This window comes from Mobula birostris, chromosome 14 (genome assembly GCF_030028105.1).
Source record: "Mobula birostris isolate sMobBir1 chromosome 14, sMobBir1.hap1, whole genome shotgun sequence".
Taxonomy (NCBI): domain Eukaryota; kingdom Metazoa; phylum Chordata; class Chondrichthyes; order Myliobatiformes; family Myliobatidae; genus Mobula; species Mobula birostris.
Window position 1 is genome coordinate 98,425,103 of NC_092383.1, and position 24,557 is coordinate 98,449,659.

General features: G+C 46.4%; 2 protein-coding genes across 3 annotated transcripts in view; both read left to right on the forward strand.

Annotated features, from left to right (window-relative positions):
* Positions 1 to 1,441, forward strand: part of ndufs2 (NADH:ubiquinone oxidoreductase core subunit S2) — a 33,684-nt gene extending 32,243 nt beyond the window's left edge. For both annotated transcript variants that reach the window (XM_072279035.1, XM_072279036.1), the window contains exons 13-14: positions 55 to 112; positions 1,244 to 1,441. In XM_072279035.1, the coding sequence (XP_072135136.1) occupies positions 55 to 112; positions 1,244 to 1,281 (96 nt within the window). In that variant the 3' untranslated portion in view covers positions 1,282 to 1,441. The remainder of the gene's footprint in view (positions 1 to 54; positions 113 to 1,243) is intronic.
* A 641-nt stretch (positions 1,442 to 2,082) lies between these two features.
* On the forward strand, positions 2,083 to 24,527 carry fcer1g (Fc epsilon receptor IgFc epsilon receptor Ig). Its single transcript, XM_072279037.1, has 6 exons — positions 2,083 to 2,264; positions 15,347 to 15,438; positions 17,034 to 17,084; positions 17,299 to 17,373; positions 23,450 to 23,470; positions 24,010 to 24,527. Exons 1-6 carry the CDS (start codon positions 2,216 to 2,218, stop codon positions 24,073 to 24,075), a joined length of 354 nt encoding a protein of 117 aa, XP_072135138.1. The 5' UTR covers positions 2,083 to 2,215; the 3' UTR covers positions 24,076 to 24,527.
* Positions 24,528 to 24,557: the final 30 nt, after the last annotated feature.

The window sequence follows — 24,557 nt, forward strand, 5'->3', positions numbered from 1 at the left end:
CTTAGTTTTGTTGCAGAATTGATTTCTTCTTTACTCTTAACCTTTGTGTTTCAGGCTGGCCTTGACAGAATGGCGGATGGACATATGCTTGCGGATGTAGTGGCAATTATTGGTGTGTATCTCAATTTGGACAATGTAGAGGCCACATCATTCTGTCCTGGGAGTGTCTGATGGGACAGTGTAGAGGGAGTTTCACTCTGTGTCTGACCCGTGTCCTGGGAGTGTGTGATGGGACAGTGTAGAGGGAGTTTCACTCTGTGTCTGACCCGTGTCCTGGGAGTGTGTGATGGGACAGTGTAGAGGGAGTTTCATTCTGTGTCTGACCGTGGGAGTGTGTGATGAGACAGTGTAGAGGGAGCTTCACTCTGAGTGTGACTCTACACTCCTGAGAGTGTAGAACAGGCATTCCTAACCTTTTTTTACCATTAGCTGAGAGGTCTATGAATCACAGCTTGGGAACTTCGCTCCATGTCTGATCTGAGCTCTGGGTGTGTATGATAGGACATTGCAGAGGGAACTTCACTCTGTGTCTGACCTGAACCCTGGGTATGTGTGAGGAATCAGAGTGAAACCTGTTTGGGGAATAGTTTGAGTTTGCACCCAGTGGCCTGGGCTTTGAGTCACGTAAATAACTAGTGACTCGTTAACAAAGAGAAGGAAAAAGAATCGTCCTTCCTACTCCATTCCCAGCTGAAATCTCTGGTCTGGTCCCAGTCCCCATGTGCGGAGGGTTCTGGTTTCTGGACCCCCTGCCCCCACCCCCCCCTCGTCTGCAAGTCACGTCCTTGCCCTGCTGTGTTCCATGTTCTTCCCCTTTCCATGCACTGTCAGCTATTTGTTTCTCATGCATTGTGTCCAGAATTAGAAGCAGGCAGAATGTGTCGTAACACGTTAATCAACTTCCTTTTTCTTATTTCTTGCTGATCACCAACCCTCTTGGAGTTTTATGTCAGACCAGTGTCCCTGGGTTGTTTACAGAGGGAGTTTCATTTTTTGTCTAACCTGTGCCCTGGCAAAACATTGTTTTCTATGTTTGGGTGTGTAATGACCAGCACTGTGCTATGGGAGGGTCAGCGCTGAGCCGGGTAAATTGCTTTGGAGACAAGATAGGGTTTTATGACGCTCTCGCCATCAGCCTGCACAGGCTCAGTCAATGACCCATCATCCTTTGGCCAGGGCAGGGGGGGTGGTGTTGCAGGGATGAACAACGTCATTAATGTTTGTCTCCCACCCTCTTTTACAGGCACCCAGGACATAGTTTTTGGAGAAGTGGATCGCTAGAAACCCTTCAGGAAGATGAGCAGTTGGCTGATGCATTACTGCCGACTTCCTGTGGCGAGAACAGAGCTAGAGCTTTCCCACGTCGTTGCCACCTTCCCTTCACCAACCATGTTCTGTCTGTATGTGCCTGAATGTAAAGTAAATAAATGGAATATCTGAGCTTTTGGCCCATACCATTGCTGACTACATCCTCTTGCGAGTTCCCTCTGTCCAGGGCCTCTGCATTGCTAAGGGGGGGGGGGGGGCTGCAGTGCGAGGGAACTGTTCGGCTGCAGGGGGATCACAGCACCCAGCACTGCGGCTGGGAGATGTACGCTTGGTTTGTGATTGTCAGTGAGGGGAGGCTCTGGCTGGGGTCTGTTCCACAACACTGGACTGATCCTAATACTTTTACTTGTATCCCATCCCCTCAAACCAAACCCTTCACCCCTACACTGTCCACTTAACTTTGTCCCTTCTGCCCCTCCATCACCTTTGTCTATCACTTTTCTCTATCGCCACTTCCCCGTGTTGCACCCCCCGCCCCAGACCCACTCCCTCTCATATGCTTTGTTTCTCAACCACTCTAATATTCTTCCCTCTCTACACTCCTTCCATCCACCCCTCTCTTTCAACCTGCTGCACTCCCTCTCTCAACACCTCTTCCCCCTCCCAGATTTTCAAACTGCTTCCGTCCCTCTCCCGTCTCTCTCTTGCACGCTCGCTGTCTCTCTCTCTGACTTGCTGTTCACCCCACCCCTGTCCATCTGTCTGACCCCTCCCACCCAGCTCCACTTCCTGTGCTCTCGGAAGTCAGTGACACTCTGACCACACATCACTGGCTAAGCTCTCCAGTTTGTTCACTTCCTCCCTGTGCACAGAAGTAACGAGCCCAACAGACAGGACGCACGGACCCTTCCAGTGCACTTGCGCTCGGCCTCCCACTCGCTGCGCCATGAAGGCTATTCTTGTCCTCATCTTCCTCTTCCACTCCTCCAGAGCTGGTAAGTTGACCATTGCCTAGGTACTGTGATAACCCTCTTACCTGATCCCCTTCTAAACCTTCCCACATTTAAAGGCTGCAGCCCTGCAACATCAAATCCTGTTATTCGAGGTGTCTGAGGAGCTCCCCAGGTCACCAGTCCCATCAGATCCTTAGCCAGGACAGCCACACCATCTCCCCCGTCTCTGAAACATATTTCACCCTCCTCTTCAATTTCCCTTTGTTCCATGCACCCTTCGTGTCTCTGTGACTGCTGTGTCATCCCTTTCTCTAGCGCCTCCAGGTCCTACATCCTTCCTTGTCCCTGAACCAACCCTATCCCCTACATTACTCCTGTCTTGCACTCCCATGCGCCTCTTTGTCTGCACCCTGCACCCTTTACTGCCTCTATAAGACCTCCGAAGCCCCCTCTGGCCCTGACACCCCTCCCTGGGAAGAACGCAGCGAGGTCATTTTTCAGTAGTATTTGTTATACAATGCTGTGTGCAGGGTGTTTCTCTTACAAAGTACCAGTAGAGTCTGTAAATGGGAGAACTGGCCATGTATTTTATCAGTTTTATAATTTTATGGAGTGAACATGAAGCTTTGGCTAGAACTCTGGTAAACAATTGATAGGGTTGGAGTGTGGTCTTTTTACTGAATTCTGAAAGTCAAAACAGTGCTGATTAGATCTCGTAAACGTGCCTCAGTGATGCTCTTGAGGGAAATGGTGAACGGGCAGCTCTGATTAAAATGGCGGCTTGATGTTATTTTGGGTCCAGTCTGTCTTCCTGTTGTGAAATAGAGCAATGGGGCCCAGCCTCTCCCCTGCCTGAGGAGGTCTGGGAACCTGGAACCCAGCAGCTGCAGTGGGACTGAGACCCAGTTACAAGTTTCCCCAAGGAGAAGGGCTGATCTCACACTGAGCCAGCTGCCTCCGTCTCTGATACTGGAGCTGCCTTCCGGTCTCAGGACACTGAGTCCATGCCTCTGCACTTTGCAATGTATTCATCACCATTATGAGGTGCGGAAAGATGGAATCTATTTCTTGAGGTAGAAATATCACAGATGATGAGCAATTCAGTTGAGAAGAGACAAGTAAAATGGGAAGAGTGGGGTGGGTTTTTTTTTCAGTGGGAGGTACCTTTCCTAGATCAAAACTCTAGCAAGTACTGGCCCAGACCACCAAACATTCATACATTAACCCTCATCCCTGGGATCATTCTCATAAATGTCCTCTAGGCACTCTTCAAAGCCACCATATTTTTTTTTTCCGATTAGATTAGAATTTTATTTCTTACATCCATCTCTCAATATGAGGGAGTAAAAAATCTTTGTTGCACTTCCATTGCTGTGTACAAGCAATAAGGAAGGGAAACTTGGGAGGATATTGCCCAAACACTGAAACTCTATACATAATTGTTTATGTACAGTCAGGTATGTAATCAGATTAATAACTCTGATGGCCTGGTGAAAGAAACTGTCCCAGACAGGTGTTGGTCCTGGCATTAATGCTGCGGTACCATTTTCCAGATGGAAGCAGCTGAAGCAATTTGTAGTTGGGGTGGCTAGAGTCCTGATGATCCTCCAGGCCCTTTTTATGCACCTGCTGCTGTAAATGTTCTGAATAGAGGACAGTACACATCCACAGATGTGCTGGGCTGTCCGCACCACTCTCTGAAGTGTCGTGCGATTGGGGGTAGTAGAGTTCCCGTGCCAGCCAATGACACACCCAGTCAGGATGTTCTCGATGGTTCCCCTGTAGAAATTCCCGAGGATCTGGGGACTCATGCCAAACTTCAGCCGTCTGAGGTGAAAGTGGCACTGTTGTGTTTATTTCAACACACAGCTGGTGTGTATTGCCCAGGTGAGATCATACTGTAGAAGTTGAAACTACTCATCCTCAACTACAGTCACATTGATGTATCTCCATTCCTCCTGTAATCCATGATCAACTGGTTTTTGGACATTGAGGGAGAAGTTGTTTCCGTGGCACCCCTATGTCGGCTGCAAGTTTGATCAGGCAGATTAGAGCTGTGCATGGCAACATAGTCATGGCTGTATAGGGAGTAGGGAAGGGGTTCAGGACACATCCCTGGGGGGGGGGCCTCCTGTTTTGAGGGGCAGAGGTGAGGGTGCCAATCCTTACCACCTGCTGGCGATCCAACAGAAAGTCCAAGATCCAGATGTACAAGGCGGCATGTAGGCCGAGGTTTCTGAGCTTCTTGTCAAGCCTTTGGGTAGGTCCTAAATGGATTCACAATACTACAAATATAATGTGACCAATGCCTTAGAAAGTGTCAGCATAGCATCCTTCCTTTTATTTACAAGTGCTGAAAATAAATGCTCGTGTTGCAGTTTCCTTCCTTAACACTGACTGGTTGTGCAATTTAACCTTTAGAGAATCCTGCACAAGGGCTCCTAAGTCCTTTTGCAACTCCAATTTCTGAATTTCCTTTGGGTTTAGAAAATAGAATCAAGTTTACTATCACCAGCATGTTTTGTGTAACAGTACATTGTGATACTCAATAAAGCTATAAATTACAATACATATATATTTTTTAAAAAAATTAAGTAGTGCAAAAAGGGGGAGAGAGTACTAAAGAGGTGTTCGTGGGTTCATTGTCATCAGAAACGTGATGGTGGAGGGGGTAAAAGCTGTTCCTGAAAGGTTGGATGTGTGTCTTCAGACTCCTGTACCACCTCGATGGTAGCAATGAGAAGAGGGCATGTCCTGAGTAATGGAAGTCATTAATTGTTTTAGAGGCATCACCCTTTGGAGATGTCCTGGATGCTGAGGAGGCCGGTGCTCATGATGGAGCTGGCTGAGTTTACAGCTTCCTGCAACTCTCTTTGATCCTGTCCAGTTGCCCCTCTGTACCAGATGGTGATGCAATCAGTTAGAATGCCCTCCACAGTATATCTGTAGAAATATGGGAGTGTCTTTGGTGGTGAGGCATACCAATTCTCCTGAAACTCCTAATTAAATATAGCCACTGTTGTTCCTAGTTTATAATTGCATCAATATGTTGAGCACAGGATGGATCCTCGGGAAATTGAAACTGCTCACCCCTTCCATTTCTGAACCCCGATGAGCACTGTTGTGTTTTCCCTCGACTTACTCTTCCTGATGTCTGCAATCAGTTCCTTGGTCTTACCAATGTGGAGTGCAAGGTTGTTGCTGTGATACCACTTAACCAGCTGATCTATCTCACTCCTGTACACGTTCTCGCCACCAACTGAAATTCTGCAAACAATAATCGTCACCAACAAATTTATAAATGGCATTTAAGCTGTGCCTAGACACACAGTTGTGAGTATAGAGACTGTGGGTTAAGAACACATGCTTCAGGTGCACTAATGTTGATTGCCATCATTGGAGATGTGATTTCTAATCCACAAGGACAGCGATCTACTAGTGATTAAGTCAAGGATTCAGTTGCAGCAGTGGGTATGGAGGCCCAGGTCTTGGAGCTGTTTTCTTTGACTATGCCTTTACTCAAAGTGCATGACCATATACTTCCTTACACTGTATTCCATCTGCCACTTCTTTGACCATTCTCATAATTTCTATAGGGAGTTTACTTCCTCCGCACTACCTGCCCCTCCACCTATCTTTGTGTCATCTGCAAACTTAGCCACAGGCCATCAATTCCATCATCCTAATCATTGACAGAGAGCATAAAAAGTGGGCTCAATACTGACATCCCTGGAACATCACTAGTCTCAGGCAGCCAAACAGAAAAGGGCACTTTTATTCCCTTTTTGCCTTCTGCCGGTTAGCCTTTCTATCCATGCTAGTATCATTCCTGTAATACTGTGGTTTCTATCTTGTTTTGCAGTCTCATGTATGTGGCACCTTGATAACGGCCTTCTGAAAATCCAATCAAACAAAATCCACTGAACAGCACACACAAAATGCTAGAGGAACTCAGCGGGCCAGGCGACATCTATGGAAAAGAATAAACAGTCCTCCTGATTAAGGGTCTCAGCCCAAAACATCAACTGTTTACTCTTTTCCACAAATGCTGCCTGAACCGTTGAGTTCCTCCAGCATTCTGTGTTGCTTGGATTTCCAGCATCTGCAGATTTTTTCGTCAACATCCACTGAATCTCCTTTTCTCTCCTGCCTGTTAATTCCTCAAAGAATTCCAACAGATTTGTGAGGCAAGATTTCCCTTTAAGGAAACAATGTGGATTTCAGCCTATTTTATCACGTGTTCCCCAAAACTTCATCCTCAACAATGGACTCTAAAACTTCACCAATCAGTTAAGTCAGGCTAACTGATCTATGATTTCTTGTATTTTGCCTCAATCCTTTCTTAAAGAGTGGAATTATATTTGCAATTTTCTAGTCCCCCAGAACCATTCCTGACTCGAGCAATTCTTGAATGATTATTATGAATGCCTCCACAATCTCTTCAGTCACCTTTCAGAACCTTGGGGTGTAGTCCATCTGGTTCAGATGACTTATCTACCTTTAGACCTTTCAGCTTCCCAAGCACCTTCTCCTTGGTAATAGCAACCACACTCACTTTTGCCTCCCTTTCTCCCACCGACTCAAATTTATGGCATATAGCTGGTGACTTTCACAGTGAAGACTTATGCATAGTAGGGACCTGTGAGTCCTTGTACAGAGCTCCCAGAAGGTTATTTCACAGGTTGAGTCTGTGGTAAAGAAGGCAAATGCAATGTTGGCATTTATTTCAAGGGGAGTAGAATGTAAAAACAAGGAGATAATGCTGAAGCTTTGAGATAGTCACCAGGCCATTCTTGGAGTATTTTCAACAGTTTTGGGCTCCTTATCTCTGAAAAGATTGTGTTGTCATTGGTGAGAGTCCAGAGGAGATTTTCTGAGAATGAAGGGGCTTACAAATGAGAAGCATCTGGCATCTTTGGGCCTGTACTCACTGGAATTTAGAAGAACGCATAGGGACCTCATTGAAAACTACTGAATATTGGAAGAACTAGATAAGGTGAATGTGGAGAGAATGTTTCCTCTGGTGGGGTTATCCTGTACTAAAGGACACAGCTTCAAAATTGAGGAGTGACCTTTTATAACAGAAGTAAGGAGGAAGTTTTGTCGCCAAAGAGTGCTGAATCTGTGGAATGCTCTGTCACAGACAATGGTTGAGGCCAAGTCCGTGGGTATATTCAAAGCGAAGTTGATAGATTAAGGGACATCAAGAGATATGTTTAGAGAGCAGATGTATGTATGGGGTTGAATGAGATCTGGGATTGATCCCATGATGGAATGACGGAGCGGGGTTGAATGGAGTGAAGGGCTAAATGGCCTAATTCTGCCCCCATGTCTTATGGTCTTATTATTTATTCAGTTTTTCACCATTTCTTTGTTCCTCTTTACATCTTCTACAGCATCATTTTCCTTGACTCTATATATCTCTTTTTTTTAAAAAAACCTTGAGTATCCTCTTGTATAATATTTGGCTAATTTGCCTTTTGACATTTTTTTTTCCATTTTTGCTTTGGTTGTTTCTGTCACTTTTTAAAGTCTTTAATCCTCTGTTTTCCTGTTATTTTTTGTAAAATTCTATGCCCTCTTTTGCCTTTATGCTGACTTTGACTTCCCTGGTCAGCCATGCTTGCCTCAACCCCCCCCCCCCATGGAATGCTGCTTGTACATTGAGATGCATTTAGGGTTCTCAGAAACTCTAAGCCATTGCTGCTCTACTGTTATACCTGCTACTGTCCTCCCTCATCTTAGCTGACTTCCATCTTGCAAGACTGGCCAGGATTTGTGCCTCGGCATCTCTTGGATAGTGAGTTCCATAATCTGGCTCTTTGTTGGGCAACAACCTTCACCTCCACTCTCACCCTCACGAGGGTGGTAGAAGCAGCCGGAAACCATTTAGCCTTCAAGCTTTTTCCTGTTCCTCTTCAATAAATAGGCTGTCTTTCCATCCTGAGGTCAGAAGTGGGAATACTCACTAGTGATTGCAAAATATTCAGTCTCATTCCCACAGCAGGTGAAGCAGCCCATGCCTGCATCCAGGTAACAGTCAGACAGAGGGTGAGAAATGACAGGTAACATTCACACCACACAAGTACCAGGCAGTGACATCGCTACCACGAGAGAGAGTCTGACCGCCTCCCCCCGACATTCCCAACGCCCAGTTCCCACCATCAGCATTCTGTGGTCTTCAGTGACCAGAAACTCAACCGGATCAGACACTGTGGCTACAGGAGCATGTCAGAGACTGGGGACCTGTGGAGAGCGACTTGCCTCCTGATAACCCAAGTCCTTTCACTCACCCACAAAGCACAAATCAGAAGTATGATGGAACACTCTCCACTTGCCTGGCTGACTGCAGCTTTAACAACTCTGCAGGTGGTCAACACTATCCAGGATAAAGCAGCCTTTCAATTGCAAACTCGTCCACCGTCCTAACCGCGACCAAACATTTCCCTGTCCTGAAACCCGAATACTCATTTGTTCCACCACCTGCTGCAGTGTGTACTGTTCAATAAAATGCCCCGTGTTTGTCAGAGTGGGGAATGAGATAGAGGAATTCAAAGGCCAAATGCAGACTGGACCCTGGTTTTATAAACGGGAGGAAGGGTGGGCAGCCACCTAGTTGTGAGAGGAGGGATGGTGAAGCTGACCGTTCTGTTCAGTGGTTTTGAAACAGTCGCTTACTGAACTGCCGTGTTGGTCACAGCTTGATCTGATTGGAACAGTCAAGGGGCCTCGGGAAGGGGGGGTGGCGGTGTCATCACAGTCACATCTCCTCTTCTCACGTACTCCACCAGACCCAAAGTGAGAGATCTCATATGTGCTGTCTGAGATTACCCAGCTGATAACAGTGGGATGGTGCGCTGGCAGTCACCTCCAGGATATGGGATAAGATAAAAACAGTGAAGCTCCCCCTACACCAGTGGTTCCCAAACCTTTTTGGGTTACCGTCCCATGGGCTCCAGACCACAGTCCAGCACCCCCTTCTCCCTCTACTGCTACTAAGCTATTAACCAATTGACTTTCGATGCACAGTGAAAGCAAATAGGAACTAGAAATTCAAAGCGGTTGCAGTTAATTGCAAAAAAAAATCATCTCTATTTATAGCTAAAAGTAATTTTAATTACAGTAAAATAATTTTCATCAACAATTTTAGAGTGTATATGTGCAGTCCAACTATTCACTATTTTATTGCCTTTTCGCCCTACAATGAGATGGATGCGCTTGGTGCAGTAATCTCAGTTTCATGCTGAATGTCACTCAAGAGTCTTAAATCCCCACCTATAGTAATTCACTGTTGGTTTAATTGCTTTGAAAGAAGTTGGGCGACTGCACTGAATATGATGTTGGAAAAGCAATAAACGTTTTTTTTTCACAATGCAGGATAACATTCAAAGATTTCTTTCTGCAACCAAGAGGCTTGATATGATTCTGAACTTTGACTTCAGTTCAAAGATCAGTTTTTTTTCTCCATCCTTCCTGTTAATTCCTCAATACAAGTGGTTTTGGAATGGATTTGTTACCGAATTTGGATCAAGAGAAGATCCTGAAATCTCACTGACATGTCTTTATGCAGTTCACCCAAGTGGACACAGTATACATGAAAATCATCTGATATCCTTTCTTTCTCTTTCAACTCAGAGAGGCTCAGAAATTGGAAAAGTTTGTGATGGCCAATGTTGCACTTAAATAGGGTTAACTTAGGTGGAGACAACTGATTTGACTTTGATAAGATTCACGTTATTTTCTTGCAATTGAAGACTGATTTAATTAAACTTTGCCAATAATTCTGACAAATAAGAAAAGGCATGCCTCATATTAGGTGGAGACAACTGATTTGACTTTGATAAGATTCATTTTATTTTCTTGCAATTGAAGACTGATTTAATTAAACTTTGCCAATAATTCTGACAAATAAGAAAAGGCATGCCTCATATTCTTCAGTTGACTTCTCAATTAAGTATTTGTATCTTCAAAGAATTTATCAGTGTTTAAAGATACACACAAGCGTCTCGGGCAGTTTCCTTTTCAGAGCTATTGGACTTCTGTATGCAAGAGTAGGCGTTCATCATTCTCAATACAAAGCTCTTGAAAAATTAGCGAATTGAGAGCATTAATTAACAGCTGTGATAACAGTAATGATTTGTGCAGGTGATCATTTAGATATTTTTGCAATGAGATGTCATCTGTGAATTATGCAGTGAATGGTAAATATGTAGAGTTTTCTGCAAGATATCAACACCTCTGTGGCATCCTGTCATTGATGGTGTCCCATCTGTTGCACTAGCAACAATGTTGGTGAACGGAATATCCTTCTCTTTAAAAATTGCTCAATAACCTAAAATATTGACTTCTAGTTCCCTTGCAAGTAACAACTCTTGATACAATAGTCTTTTAAGAGATTCTTGGATAGGTACATGGAGCTCAGAAAAATAGAGGGCTATGGGTAACACTAGGTAATCTCTAAAGTAAGTATATGTTTGGCACAGCATTGTGGGCCGAAGGGCCTGTATTGTGCTGTAGGTTTTCTATGTTTCAGGTTTTCATCCTTTATGAAGCGAGAAAACCAAGAAGCAAAGATTCATTGCCTGGCAAAGCTGACTGGTCCAATTGCAGAGCAAATTCTGTATATTGCACAGCACAATTTGTCTTCCACATTCTCAAATGTTTCATCTATTTCTCTTTGAAGAGTTGTCACTGAGCAGAATTGTTTGGTCTGATGATTTATGGAAAACAGCACTCTGAACTTTCTACATCAGTTTGTCTCCAATCGTATAGGGCTTTCCAGATTTGGCAATGAGCAATGGAATTTTGTACAAAGCACACAAACTCTCATTGTCATTGTGAAGTGCTGGCAAATATGGTTTCAAGTGTTTTCTGTTTCTGAAAGGTTTCGTGAAGTGACTGAACATAAGCCAAGTTCTTGTTTGCTTTATCAGGGTCTATCCTCTTCAAATGTTCAAAGAGCCTGGACGGTTTCATTGCCTCATTTGAAGACATTTCTTCACACACAGACATATTGGTTGCTTGGGACTTGTGTAAAACCACATTTCAGACACTCCACACTACACTGTTGATGATGTGGTGTTCACCGAGTTTGCAATTAGCTAACAAAAGTTTCATCACCAGTTGAGGTGACTTCTGCAATGCGCAGTTGTTGGTGTTTCTCTCTGGGAGTGCTAGCATTTATATAGCACCCCCCTCCCCCACCCCAATCAGTTGTCTCGGACCTGTTTGGTTACCCATTCACAAACCTTTGAATTATTTTGGCTGTTGGCAGTTTGTAGAGAGCGTTTATTTTGAGCTCTAGGCTCCGCAACCCCATTCTGACAATTTTCATTGGAAGCATTTTGTCTGGCTGCACTATTGTGTAGTACAGAGTACGGGTTGTGTGGCAAGGCAGCACATCGCAAGACCCTACAGAGGATAGTTAAAACTGCCAAGAGGTTTGCCGGGTCTTTTCTCCACCCCCTCCCCATTTGTGACATTTCCCAGGAGTATTGCAGATAAAGGGCCCAAAGCATTGTTGAGGATCCCTACTATCCACCCCAGAATCTCTTTGACCCACTACCACCAGGAAGAAGGTACAGGAGCATCAGGACTAGGATTGCTAGACTGGGTAACAGCCTCTTCCCTCAGGCTGTGAGATTAGTGAATACCCTCCCCTGCCCCCACCGAGTTCTCGTCACTAGGACAATAAGCCATTTACTGTTTACAGTACTGTCTGCTGTTTAGCTGTGCTGTATGAATTTTGAGTTATAATTTATTAACTTATGGTAATACTTTGATTTATGCGCTTTATGTGTGTTATATCTTCTACGAGAGTTCCTTGGTCCAGAAGAATGTTGTTTCATTTGGTTGTATATATCTACAGTAATGACAATAAACTTGAACCTTTGTTCTAGAAAACAGTGGCCATTGACTGTGGTCTCCATTGTAAGTTGACCACGCATTATACAATCCATTGTTCTACATCAGAGGAGGCTTAGTGATCTATGATTCATGACCCACTGTTCTAGATGAGAGGGACTAATGGTACCTGTTCTGGATAGGTGAGCCTGTGACCCATTGTTCTAGATTGTGGCCCGTTGTTCTAGATCACGTACTGGTGACCATTAGCTCAGAGTAGCCGCTATCAGCTAGAGTTTGTCTTCAATATTCCATCAGGCCCTTCTACATTGTCAGCTAATCTCAAAACTTGATGGAAGGTTGTGTGAAGCTCACTGAATAACAGCACACTCACCCTGGTCAGTATCTCTCTCTCCTGACCCGCATGCCAAAACTGGTAGTGGCGTGGGGAGTGCAGGGGAGAGTAGAAGTCAGATGGAATTTGTGGCTCTGGTGGACTTGCACTCTGCAGAATACTGTTGGAAACACGAGGATCTCACAGTGGTGGAAAAACTCTAATTAGCTTGCCTGCAGAAGGCAGAGGGTGGTGGTGGAGGGAGTACATTCAGATTGGAGGATTGTGACTAGCGGTGTCCCACAAGGATCTGTTCTGGGACCTCTACTTTTCGTGATTTTTATTAACGACCTGGATGTGGGGGTCGAAGGGTGGGTTGGCAAGTTTGCAGATGACACAAAGGTTGGTGGTGTTGTAGATAGTGTAGAGGATTGTCAAAGATTGCAGAGAGACATTGATAGGATGCAGAAGTGGGCTGAGAAGTGGCAGATGGAGTTCAACCCAGAGGAGTGTGAGGTGGTACACTTTGGAAGGACAAACTCCAAGGCAGAGTACAAAGTAAATGGCAGGATACTTGGTAGTGTGGAAGAGCAGAGGGATCTCGGGGTACATGTCCACAGATCCCTGAAAGTTGCCTCACAGTTGGATAGGGTAGTTAAGAAAGCTTATGGGGTGTTTGCTTTCATAAATCGAGAGATAGAGTTTAAGAGTCCCGATGTAATGATGCAGCTCTATAAAACTCTGGTTAGGCCACACTTGGAGTATTGTGTCTAGTTCTGGTCACCTCACTATAGGAAGGATGTGGAAGCATTGGAAAGGGTACAGAGGAGATTTACCAGGATGCTGCCTGGTTTAGAAAGTATGCATTATGATCAGAGATTAAGGGAGCTAGGGCTTTACTCTTTGGGGAGAAGGAGGATGAGAGGAGACTTGATAGAGGTGTACAAGATAATAAGAGGAATAGATAGAGTGGATAGCCAGCACCTCTTCCCCAGGGCACCACTGCTCAATACAAGAGGACATGGCTTTAAGGTAAGGGGTGGGAAGTTCAAGGGGGATATTAGAGGAAGGTTTTTTACTCAGAGAGTGGTTGGTGCGTGGAATGCACTGCCTGCGTCAGTGGTGGAGGCAGCTACACTAGTGAAGTTTAAGAGACTACTAGACAGGTATATGGAGGAATTTAAGTTGGGGGCTTATATGGGAGGCAGGGTTTTAGGGTCGGCACAACATTGTGGGCCGAAGGGCCTGTACTGTGCTGTACTATTCTGTTATTATCTTCAACACAGCATGAGGGCTGAGGCCCGGACCTTCATCACAGTAGTGCCCTCTGCTTTCTCCCGCAGAGCCAACTTGGGTCAAATATTTTTACTTGGATCCCATGGGATGTATTAGTCATCGGACTGCAGCTGGGACTGGGTCAAAAGCCTTGTTCAAATCATGTAGATCACATCAAGCAATTTGCCCTTCACTTCCCCCCTCAGTAAACCATGAAGCCAAGGGTAATTGTCCTTTGTTGACAGTCTGCGGTGGTTATGCCGTCTCTTGGAATGAGCAGCAATCACCTGCCCAGCAACAAGGACACTCTGATTATTGTCTTGTCCCTTCCTCCAGTTTGCAATGTTTCCAGCTGCTGGTTCGCTCCTGTCGCTGGCGGGGACGGGGAAGCTGTAGTCGGATTCACTGGAGTCTACCTTTTAGGAACCGGGGACAGATCTCATGCGGGCTATCATTTCATTGGCCAACAACCTGGAATAGGAGGATTGTGTGTGAGGGGCCGATTACAGGCATTGTGTAAATCCATTCCAGTTTACAATCAGGAGAGACCGACTGAAACATGTCGGACTTGTATGGAGAGGATGTTTCAGCTTGTGGGACATTCTGGCACCAGGAATCATTGGCTGAAAATATGGAGTGGGTGGTTTAAGTGGAAACGAGGCAGTTTTGTTTCTCTCTCTGAGGGTCGTGTACGTTTGGAACCCTCTTCCACGAAGAGGACGGCGTGGTAGTGTGGTGGTTAGCACAACGCTTTAGAGTATCGGCCGCCTGCGTTCAGTTCCTGCCGCTGTCGGTAAGGGGTTTGAACGTGACCGCGCAGCTTTCCTCCGGGTGCTCCGGTGTCCTCCCGCAGTCCAAAGACATGCCGGTTGGTAGGTGAATCGGTCATGGTAAATTGTCCCGTGATGAGGCTAGGGTAGAATCGGGAGCTAATGGTTAGTTGGCACGGCTCGAAGGGCCAGAAACGCCTTTTCCGCGCTGCTTCTCAATAATAAATACAAATGGCTGTGAAGCAGAGATTCTTTAGATGATGGAGGTCGAGAGATTCTTCGTGAGAAGAGGCTGAAAGGTCACTGGTGCGAGGTGGAAATGTGGAGATGAGGTTACAGTGTGATCAGTTAGAGTGTCACGAAGCGTCGTGACCGAGCCTCGTCCTCCAGCTCCCACCGCCACCGCACGCGTTTGTGCATCATCCCTTCTCGCACGGTGACTGGTCTGTTAACTAATCTTTTCCCCCACCTTCCTTTCCCATCTCACCCAGGTATTCTGCCAGAAACCCTATCACGTTCCGTTCAGCATACAGGCCTGAAGCTTCATCTCCTTTACTGCCACAGTACTGTGCCTCAGTGTGTACCATTGCCTTCACATCCACTAGACTCTCGCGCAGCTCCCTGCCATTCCGCATGGCCAGTGTGTTTTCCATCATTTCTGTCTCTGCCCTCCAAGGACGTGTCCAGTTTCCATATCCCAGTCCTGCTTCTCTCCCTTCTCGGTCTTTGCTCAGTTTCCCATCTCCCTGCCTTGGGTTTAAACTCTGCCATGGGGCATCAGCAAGCCCGTTCGTAAGGCTAGAAAGGGGCCACAGCCGGTTTGTCTCCGGAACGAGCCCCTTTGTCTAGTGCTGCCGTTCCTTGCAACAGAATCATCCTCACAATTTTCTCTCTCTGGGCAGCTGGACTGCGTGAGCCTGAGATTTGTTATGTGCTCGATGCGATACTCTTTGTCTACGGGACGGTGTTAACGGCTCTGTACTGCCGTCTGAAGGTGAGTTACATTCCCATCAGCAGGGACACAGTCGGCGACACAGGGCGCTGGGGTTGAGGGTATACTGAAAGTTAGTGTGAGGGAGCTAGATTAATACCAATGGGGACACAGGCAGTGACACTGGGTGCTGTGGTTGAGGGACGCTGAAGGATAGTGTGAGGGAGCTGGATTAATATCAGTGGGACACTGGGTGCTGGGGGAGACGGGTTACTGGGGGACAGTGTGAGGGTATGAAGATGAGTTTCTCATTTGACTAACCTAATATGGGCTTTCGGGACACAATAGCCCAGACACAGAGTGTAAGCTCGGGGAGGGCTCGCTGGAACGAGATATTGGGAACAGTTCTGGGCACCACATTCCTGGAGTGACGGAGTCATTGGGAGAGGGTGGGGGACGTGAGTAGGGGAGTGAGGTGTTATGAGAATACTTCTGGTATTGGAATACTGTCACTGAGGAGAGATGGGAGAAGCTGGGGTTGTTTCTTCTGGAATATGGGAGGCAGGGGAAAGAGTGTGTGTGTGGGGGATGTAAAATAGTGAGTGGCTAGTTGGGAAAGAAGGGAAGGGCACAAACACACATACACAGAACAGACACACAGACACAGACACACAGACAGATACACAGACATACAAACACACACAGACACACACGCAAACACAGATACACAGACATACAGACAGACAAACACACACAGATACACAGAACAGACACACAAACACACACAGACAGATACACAGACATACAGACACACAAACACACACAGATACACAGAACAGACACACAAACACACACAGACAGATACACAGACATACAGACACACAAACACACACAGATACACAGAACAGACATACAAACACAGACACACAGATACACAGACATACAGACAGACAAACACACACAGATACACAGAACAGACACACAAACACACACAGACACACACGCAAACACAGATACACAGACACAGAAACACACAGATACACAGAACAGACACACAAACACACACAGACATACAGACACACAAACACAGACACGCAGACACACACACAAACACAGACACACAGACAGACAAACACACACACATACAGAGACGTAGAGACAGACAGACAGAAACACACACACCACAGACATACAGACAGAAAGCAACACACAACACACACAACTACACCCCCCCCCAACGCACGCAAAGACACACACACACACACACACACACACACATACACACACACGGTGCGTGTAGGAAGGGTGTTTCCCCAGACTGTGGTGTCTAAGAAGAACAGTCTCAGAATGAGGTGTGGGCCCCTTCTGGACGGAGATGGGGAGAAATGCAGGGGGAGCATTCTCTCCCCCAGAGGCTGTGGGACTGCAATACCGAGGAGATTCAGGACAGACATCGCTGAGTATTAAGCAAACTGGGGGAAGGGAGTGGGATTTGTGCAAGAGGTGGTGCCGGGTTACGGATCATTCGTGGCTTTGTAAATGGAGCGGGGCATTCGTCCTTCCCACAATTACTTTATCTAAAGGGCCAGGCGGTGGGGAAGGTGCAAGGATGTTATACTTGAAAGATAATTGAAACCTTTCTCAATCATTCACCGCAGATCTTGGATCGGAGGAAGGAGAAAGCAGCGGCCGGGCAGTCGGAGTACGAGGTTAGGCGGGAGCTGGGGTGACAGGGAGCGGGAAGGGAGAGCATCACCCGTGGGCAGGTGCTGGGGACGGAGCCCACGGCCCTGCACCGACATGAAATGGGTGGGAGGGTTAATCAACTGAATTGGAGAACGGGCTATCCGTGATGTGAGGATGGGGAGAGGCTTTAAACCCTGCATGCCTAGAGGTTTCCTTAATATGTGTTTGTCGCTGTAGCACCTGCGCATTGCAGCCACTGATGTCTATGAGGAGCTGAAAGGAGAGAAATCAGCTGGCCCCGGTGGGAAAAAGGTGAGTACTGCTCTGTCCTTGGAGTGTGTGATGGGATAGTCCAAAGGGAGATTCACTGTGTGTCTGATCCGTGTCCTGGGAGTGTGTGATGAGACAATGTAGGGGGAGATTCACTCTGTGTCTGACCCGTGTCCTGGGAGTGTGTGATGAGACAGTGCAGTGGGAGTTTCACTGTGTGTTTGACCCGTATCCTGGGAGTGTGTGATGGGACAGTGTAGAGGGAGTTTCATTCTGTGTCTGACCCGTGTCCTGGGAGTGTGTGATGGGACAGTGTAGAGGGAGTTTCACTCTGTGTCTGACCTGTGTCCTGGAGTGTGTGATGGGACAGTGTAGAGCAGGATTCTTAACTTTTATGCCATGAACCCCTTTGCTAGTCCGGTGGATCCTATGTCCTCTTTTCAGAATAATGTATTTAAATATATAAAATAAAATACATAGAATTACAAAAAAAACGATTATATTAAAATAAAGTTATCAAAATATTAAAAGCACATCTGTGATACAGTAATATATGTCTTTCTTTATTAAAGCATTAAGTAACAAGACTATGCATTTGAAATATAGCCAGATTAAAATTAAATTTTATTTTTGAAGACATGTCAGTGTGAAGGCTGTTATTGCTTACTGGAATACGAACATTAAACTGTGGGCTGATCTTCGACAGAGTAACTCGTATGTCATTTTGGATATCCAACCGATTTAGGTTTCTTTTTGTTTTAATGTTTACAAGTGTTGAAAATCCTGATTCACAAAGATATGTCATTGCAAATGAAATTAAAGCTTCCATGGCTCGCTTTACAAGCCAAGAATAGGCTTCCCTCAAGGAACAATTGACTTCTGCAAGGACTTTTGAGTTAAACTCCAATTGTAGTACGCTTTTTGTCCGTAGATCGATAATTTCATCTTTGGCTAGATCAACATCTTCGATACAGTTTACACCAGGAAGTAAAAGACTCCAGGTCTATGGTTGGGCTTCCATGCCATCAGGTTGGAAGTAACTTCTGAAAGAGTTCTGAAATGTTTCCGTGTCCTCAGACATTTCTTCAAAGGCGTTGACCGCTCCATCTTGGTGAAACACTTCCTCCAACATTTGAAAGTTTGCAAAGATGTTGGCGTCTACTCTCTTCTTCCATATCAGCAGCATTGCCCAGAACGCTGGTAATTTTTGAGTACCGTGCATAATGGTGGCTTCAGGACTTTGAACTGAAAGATTTATTTCATTCATGTGGTTAAAAATATCTGTCAGGTCAGCCAACCCACGGATACAATTCTTTGTGTTTCAACTTATTCCAAGAGTGGGTTTTCTTTTTTCAGAAAAGGTGAAGCTTTTGTCCTTAGTTCGAACAACAGCTTCAATACTTGTTCTTTGGAGAGCCAGCGAATTTCTGTGTGGTGGAGAAGCATTTCATATTCTACACCCATTTCTTGACATAGTCTTTTTAAAATGCGATTATTCAGAGACCTGCTTCTAATAAAGTTGATGATGTTTATGGTCGTATTACAAAACTTCTTGCAGGATTGTCGGAAGAGTCTTTGTTGCCAGTGCATGTCATTGGGGGGCGCTGGAAGCGGACCCAACTGCAAGACACAGACATTGAAGTACTAGGGGCAGGACAAGGTTTATCAAGAAAGCAAGGGGAGTCAGGAAGAAACGACGCTGTACATGGACACAGGCCCTGGACGAGACTAAGATTCAGGGCCTGGGCTAGTACTTGGGCGAGAAGCACGGGACCCGGTCGTGGAACTAGGAACAAGGAGCCTGGACTAGGAACACGGAACTCCGGAACCAGAACCTGGGTCTTGACTCGGAACCGGAACCCGGGTCTAGGCTAGGACTCGGGACTAGGATCGTGGCAAGGACAGGACGTGGCTACAGGACTGGATGTGGAACTCCTGCACAGGACGAGAACACAAAGCCTTGACTTGGACAGGACGAGGTTCTAGGACGTGGTTTGGGCTGGACCCCGGATCTAGGCGACGGCAAGACGTGGCTACAGGACAGGACGAGGTACCCCAGCACCGGGCTGGGCGAGGAACCGGAACGAGATGAGGACACGAAGCTCAGATTTGGACAAGGCTGGAACACAGCGCCTGGATTTGGTCTTGGAACACAGAGCCTTGGACTTGAACGGGACGCTCAGAGCCTTGGACGTGGCTACAGGACTGGACGTGGAACATGGACAGGACGAGAACACAAAGCCGTGACCTGGACTGGACGAGGTTCTTGGACGTGGCTTGGACTGGACGAGGGACTCTTGGACTGGACGAGAACACGAAGCCTTGACTTGGACAGGACTGGAACATGGCGCCTGGAACTTGAAACTTGGAACACAGAACACAGAGCTGGGACTCCTCCTCGGGAATAGGATTTAGGGCCGGGGCTTTACACAGAGTCAGGGCCCGTCCTTGGGAACAGGACCCAGGACCGAGACTCTTTTTTGACACGGACACTACACACGGGGACACAAAGAGATAGTTCCAAACTCAACGATAGATAGTTCCTTATCTTGGCGTGGCAAGGCTCTAGTCTCACTCCGGTGGTTGAACTTGACAGGGATGCAGGCGAGGCTTCAGAAGGAAGGGGAAGGGAACAGTCCGCCGGGAATCCCTGGTTTGAGAGGTATTTATGTACCAGCCCAAAACGAGAATCAGGTGCCTCGATTAAGGCACCCAATGGAACAAGGGAAAACAGGGCAAACCCGGAATACGGATCGATGGACGGGACCGTGAACCGGAGTGCGGATTTCATGGACCGGACCATGACAGTGCATGCCTGTGGAAAAACAATGAGTGACGAATGTGAGGAGCTTCTTTTTTCACTAAAGTAGCAAAACCATTGGTATTGTCAAGCATCGCAGGAGCTCCATCTTTGCAAAGAGTATGAAGTTTTTCTTTCCAGTCAAAGTTTTGTTTGGCAAATACTTTTTACCGTTTCCAAATTCTTCTTTGATGGATTCAGCATGCGCTTAAAGAACAGAAACCAGGCGCTGACTGCATTGAGACATGTCTGTAATTTGATCTAGTTTCATGCTGAATGGAACTTCCTCAAAGTCCTGCTTGAAAACGTTGAAATAAATATTAACTATTCTGGAAAGTATTGCGTTATTCGATAAGGGAACCACTTCTAGTTTCCTCCACACATTCTATCCGCTGTTCCAGTCCACAGACGAGCGCCACCATTTCGGGTGCATATGGCTTTACTACAGTCTATGCAATAGTGTTGGGGCTTTTTTTGTTTGGCAAGCCGGTAGCAACGTTGTAGGATAGTTCTAGAAAAAAGTTTTGGTGAAATAGTAAATCCAGGTTTGGAAGTGTCTCAACTTTTTCGAATCGAGTTTCCTTCGTTGGAAATTACCCACATCTTTAGAGGCATTTTCAGCACACCGTGGCTTTTGTGTCCCGTCACGTCCATTAAATCAATGAAACCATATAATACCTGTACATAGTTTTTCTCATATTTCCCTTTTTTCGATATTTCACCTTAAATTGGGTTTGCAAAAGTATGACATCAATAAAGTTAAAATAGGAAATTCGTGTGCCAAATGTTGAAAAAGTTAAGTTTTAGAATTTATCCAAAGTTTGAATACTTTTCATGGATTTTAGATTCTCAGAATAACACAGGACTACGTGTTCTTCCGGGAATGAGGCTATTATTACGCATGGTTCTCATTTCTTATGTCGTTCGCAGCATTCTCGCGGTTATTTTAGGAAGTGCAGTACTTTCACAGCGTAATAATACACCAACACCACTTGCATAACACACGGCGCGTGGACGTCTTTACTTGAAAACACGGACAGTGAAAAAAGAAGCAAGTACGGCGAGAAAACAAAAGATCCTCTGCTGCCGACAGAATTTACAGCACTGTGCATGACCTGTATCACTTTGCAATCTTTTAGCAATAACAAGACGTTACTTTAAATAACACTCTTCAGCAGTTACCTCAACCATCAGTCGTGTTTGAACTTGCCTGGGCGGCACTCGTAGCCCACGCGCCAGTTCGTATGACAAAAGGCCGTGCGAACTTTCGGAGAGTTAAAAAATCTCATTTGTCCTGTAAACACGAGGAATTCTGCAGATGCTGGAATTTCAAGCAACACACATCAAAGTTGCTGGTGAAGGCAGCAGGCCAGGCAGCATCTCTAGGAAGAGGTGCAGTCGACGTTTCAGGCCGAGACCCTTCGTCAGGACTAACTGAAGGAAGAGTGAGTAAGAGATTTGGAAGTGTGAGGGGGAGGGGGAGGGATGGAGCCAAGAGCTGGACAGATGATTGGCAAAAGGGATATGAGAGGATCATGGGACAGGAGGCCCAGGGAGAAGGAAAAGGGCGGGGGGGGGGAACCAGAGGGTGGGCAAGAGGTACATTCAGAGGGACAGAGGGAGAAAAAGGAGAGAGAGAGAAAGAATGTGCGTATATACATAAATAACGGATGGGGTACGAGGGGGAGGTTGGGCATTAGCGGAAGTTAGAGATATCAATGTTCATGCCATCAGGTTGGAGGCTACCCAGACGGAATATAAGGTGTTGTTCCTCCAGCCTGAGTGTGGCTTCATCTTGACAGTAGAGGAGGCCGTGGATAGACATGTCAGAATGGGAATGGGACGTGGAATTAAAATGTGTGGCCACTGGGAGATCCTGCTTTCTCTGGTGGACACTCCCCCCCCCCCACCCCGCCTTGTCTTTCTCCTTGGGCCTCCTGTCCCATTGATCCTCTCATATCCCTTTTGCCAATCACCTGTCCAGCTCTTGGCTCCATCCCTCCCCCTCCTGTCTTCTCCTATCATTTTGGATCTCCCCCTCCCCTCCCACTTTCAAATCTCTTACTAGCTCTTCTTTCAATTGGTCCTGACGAAGGGTCACGTTCCGAAACGTCGACTGTACCTCTGCCTAGAGATGCTGCCTGGCCTGCTGCGGTCACCAGCAACTTTTACGTGTGTCATTTGTACTGTACAGTTTTGCAAAAGTAATAAACAATAAAAAAATGACTCACCTCCTTCCACACTTTGATCAACAAACAATTTCAGATAGGGAATAATAGACAGCAACGTCGGTATCGGGGACACAAATGTGAGAACACGTGATTCACCGTCTGGTGGCGACAGGACTACCAGCCGATAGTTGGTCAGCTACTTCGCACGGACGTCTGTGGTCAGGAAGACTGCGATCACGTTCCATCTCGCAGCGTTCTAAAAACTAACATAATGCCGAAGTAGCGATGAGAGTGTAGTAAACGATATTTCCCTAAATCTGTAACAACGGTAATATTATATAAAAATATCTGTGATTTCTATTGGTCACCGGTAGTGGTTTGTTGCCAACATTCGTAATTATAGGAAATGCTGAGTTTCAGTTAGAGGTTAGTGAAAATAAAATATGTATTTTTTCCATCCAAGTTGAGTACCCTCTGGAATCTATCCCGTACGGATAGTTTATATCTATCTGATACAATAGGTCAGAGGTCTGATCTAACCCGCGCTCCGGGTGTGTGTGATGGGACAGTGTAGAGGGAGCTTCTCTCTGTGTCTGACCCGTGTCCTGGGAGTGTGTGACGGGACAGTGTAGAGGGAGTTTCACTCTGTGTCTGACCCGTGTCCTGGGAGTGTGTGATGGGACAGTGTAGAGGGCGTTTCACTCTGTGTCTGACCTGTGTCCTGGGAGTGTGTGATGCGACAGTGTAGAGGGAGCTTCACTCTGTGTCTGACCCGTGTCCTGGGAGTGTGTGATGGGTCAGTGTAGAGGGAGTTTCACTCTGTGTCTGACCCGTGTCCTGGGAGTGTGTGATGGGACAGTGTAGAGGGAGCTTCACTCTGTGTCTGATCCGTGTCTTGGGAGTGTGTGATGGGCCAGTGTAGAGGGAGCTTCACTCTGTGTCTGACCCGTGTCCTGGGAGTGTGTGATGGGACAGTGTAGAGGGAGCTTCAGTCTGTGTCTGATCCGTGTCTTGGGAGTGTGTGATGGGCCAGTGTAGAGGGAGCTTCACTCTGTGTCTGACCCGTGTCCTGGGAGTGTGTGATGGGGCATGGTTTGTTGTTACAATAATATTTCTAACGTTTACCCTCCATCTCTTTTCTCTGCAGAAAGAAGAGGGTGTTTACACGGTATGGGCACCTGTTTCTCTACACTCTCCATCTTTCCTTCACTTTTTGTTTCTTTCTAGTCTTTCTGTTACTATTTTCCTTTTTCTCTCACTCTTTATTTTTAATTTTGGAAGTCTCGTTCTGTGTTTCCCACACTCTTTCTCTCCGTTTAGTCCGTCTCTGCCGGTGTCTCTAAATTTATCTCTAATTCACGCTTTTTCTCAGAGTTGCCCTTCCCAATCTCTCTCCCCATCTACCTCTTCCCTCTCTATTTCTCCCTGGTTCTCCCATCCTCTCCCTGTCCCCATGAACCCTCACTCCTCCCTCTTCCTCTCACATTATTTCTTTATTTTCATCTCTCATTGTCACCCTTTCGCCTTTTCCTCCTCTCCAGCCCGGTGTATCTACCTCGTCTATTTTTCTCACTCCATCTTTCTCACACTCCTCGCTGTCTCTCCCTCTCTTCCTCTTCACCATCTCTCTCCCTTGCTCCCCTCCTCATTCAGAATCTCCTTTCCTCTCAGTTTATGTGTAACCTCCCTCTCTCTGTCTGCTTGCAGGGCCTGGGCGAACACCACATTGATACCTATGAATCTCTGCAGCAGAAAGCTCCCAGGAAGATGTAGTGATGATGCTGATCTCCTGGGTTCGGGGGCAGGGGTGGGGGTGGGGGGTGGGGAGGTTTGGCTGTGGGAGGGTGAGGGTGGGGTAACAGAGTCACCCAGTCTTTGTCACTGTCAAGGCTGTGAATGTCCACAGCATGTCACTATGGTAATCCTTTGCCGTCCTCATGTCCATGAGGTCATTCAGCCCATCGAGACTGGGGCAGGGAGAGCAGGAGCTAATGCAGTCCCTCCATATGTGGAGGGGGTCAGGTTGAGGTGAAGGGGAATGCAGGACTGGGGTATCTGGGTGTGGTGTTTAAGATCTGCATGGGTGGGTGAGGAACACTTTGAATCGTTGAAGCTGCAGGTGAGCTATTTGTGGCCAAACATCTCGGCCAGCAACCAGACGCTTCACTTGTTCATTGCTTTATTCTCAGTGGGTTCATTATGTGCAATAAATTTGGTTGAAGTGAGGTCTGGTGTCAATATTTTCATGGCTTCAG

Excerpts from the sequence above, each read along its gene's own strand:
- fcer1g (XM_072279037.1), top strand. The coding sequence starts at position 2,216 with ATGAAGGCTATTCTTGTCCTCATCTTCCTCTTCCACTCCTCCAGAGCT. Across the intron at positions 2,265-15,346 it reads CTTCCACTCCTCCAGAGCTG|CTGGACTGCGTGAGCCTGAG; the intron begins GTAAGTTGACCA and ends CTCTCTGGGCAG. Across the intron at positions 15,439-17,033 it reads CTCTGTACTGCCGTCTGAAG|ATCTTGGATCGGAGGAAGGA; the intron begins GTGAGTTACATT and ends CATTCACCGCAG.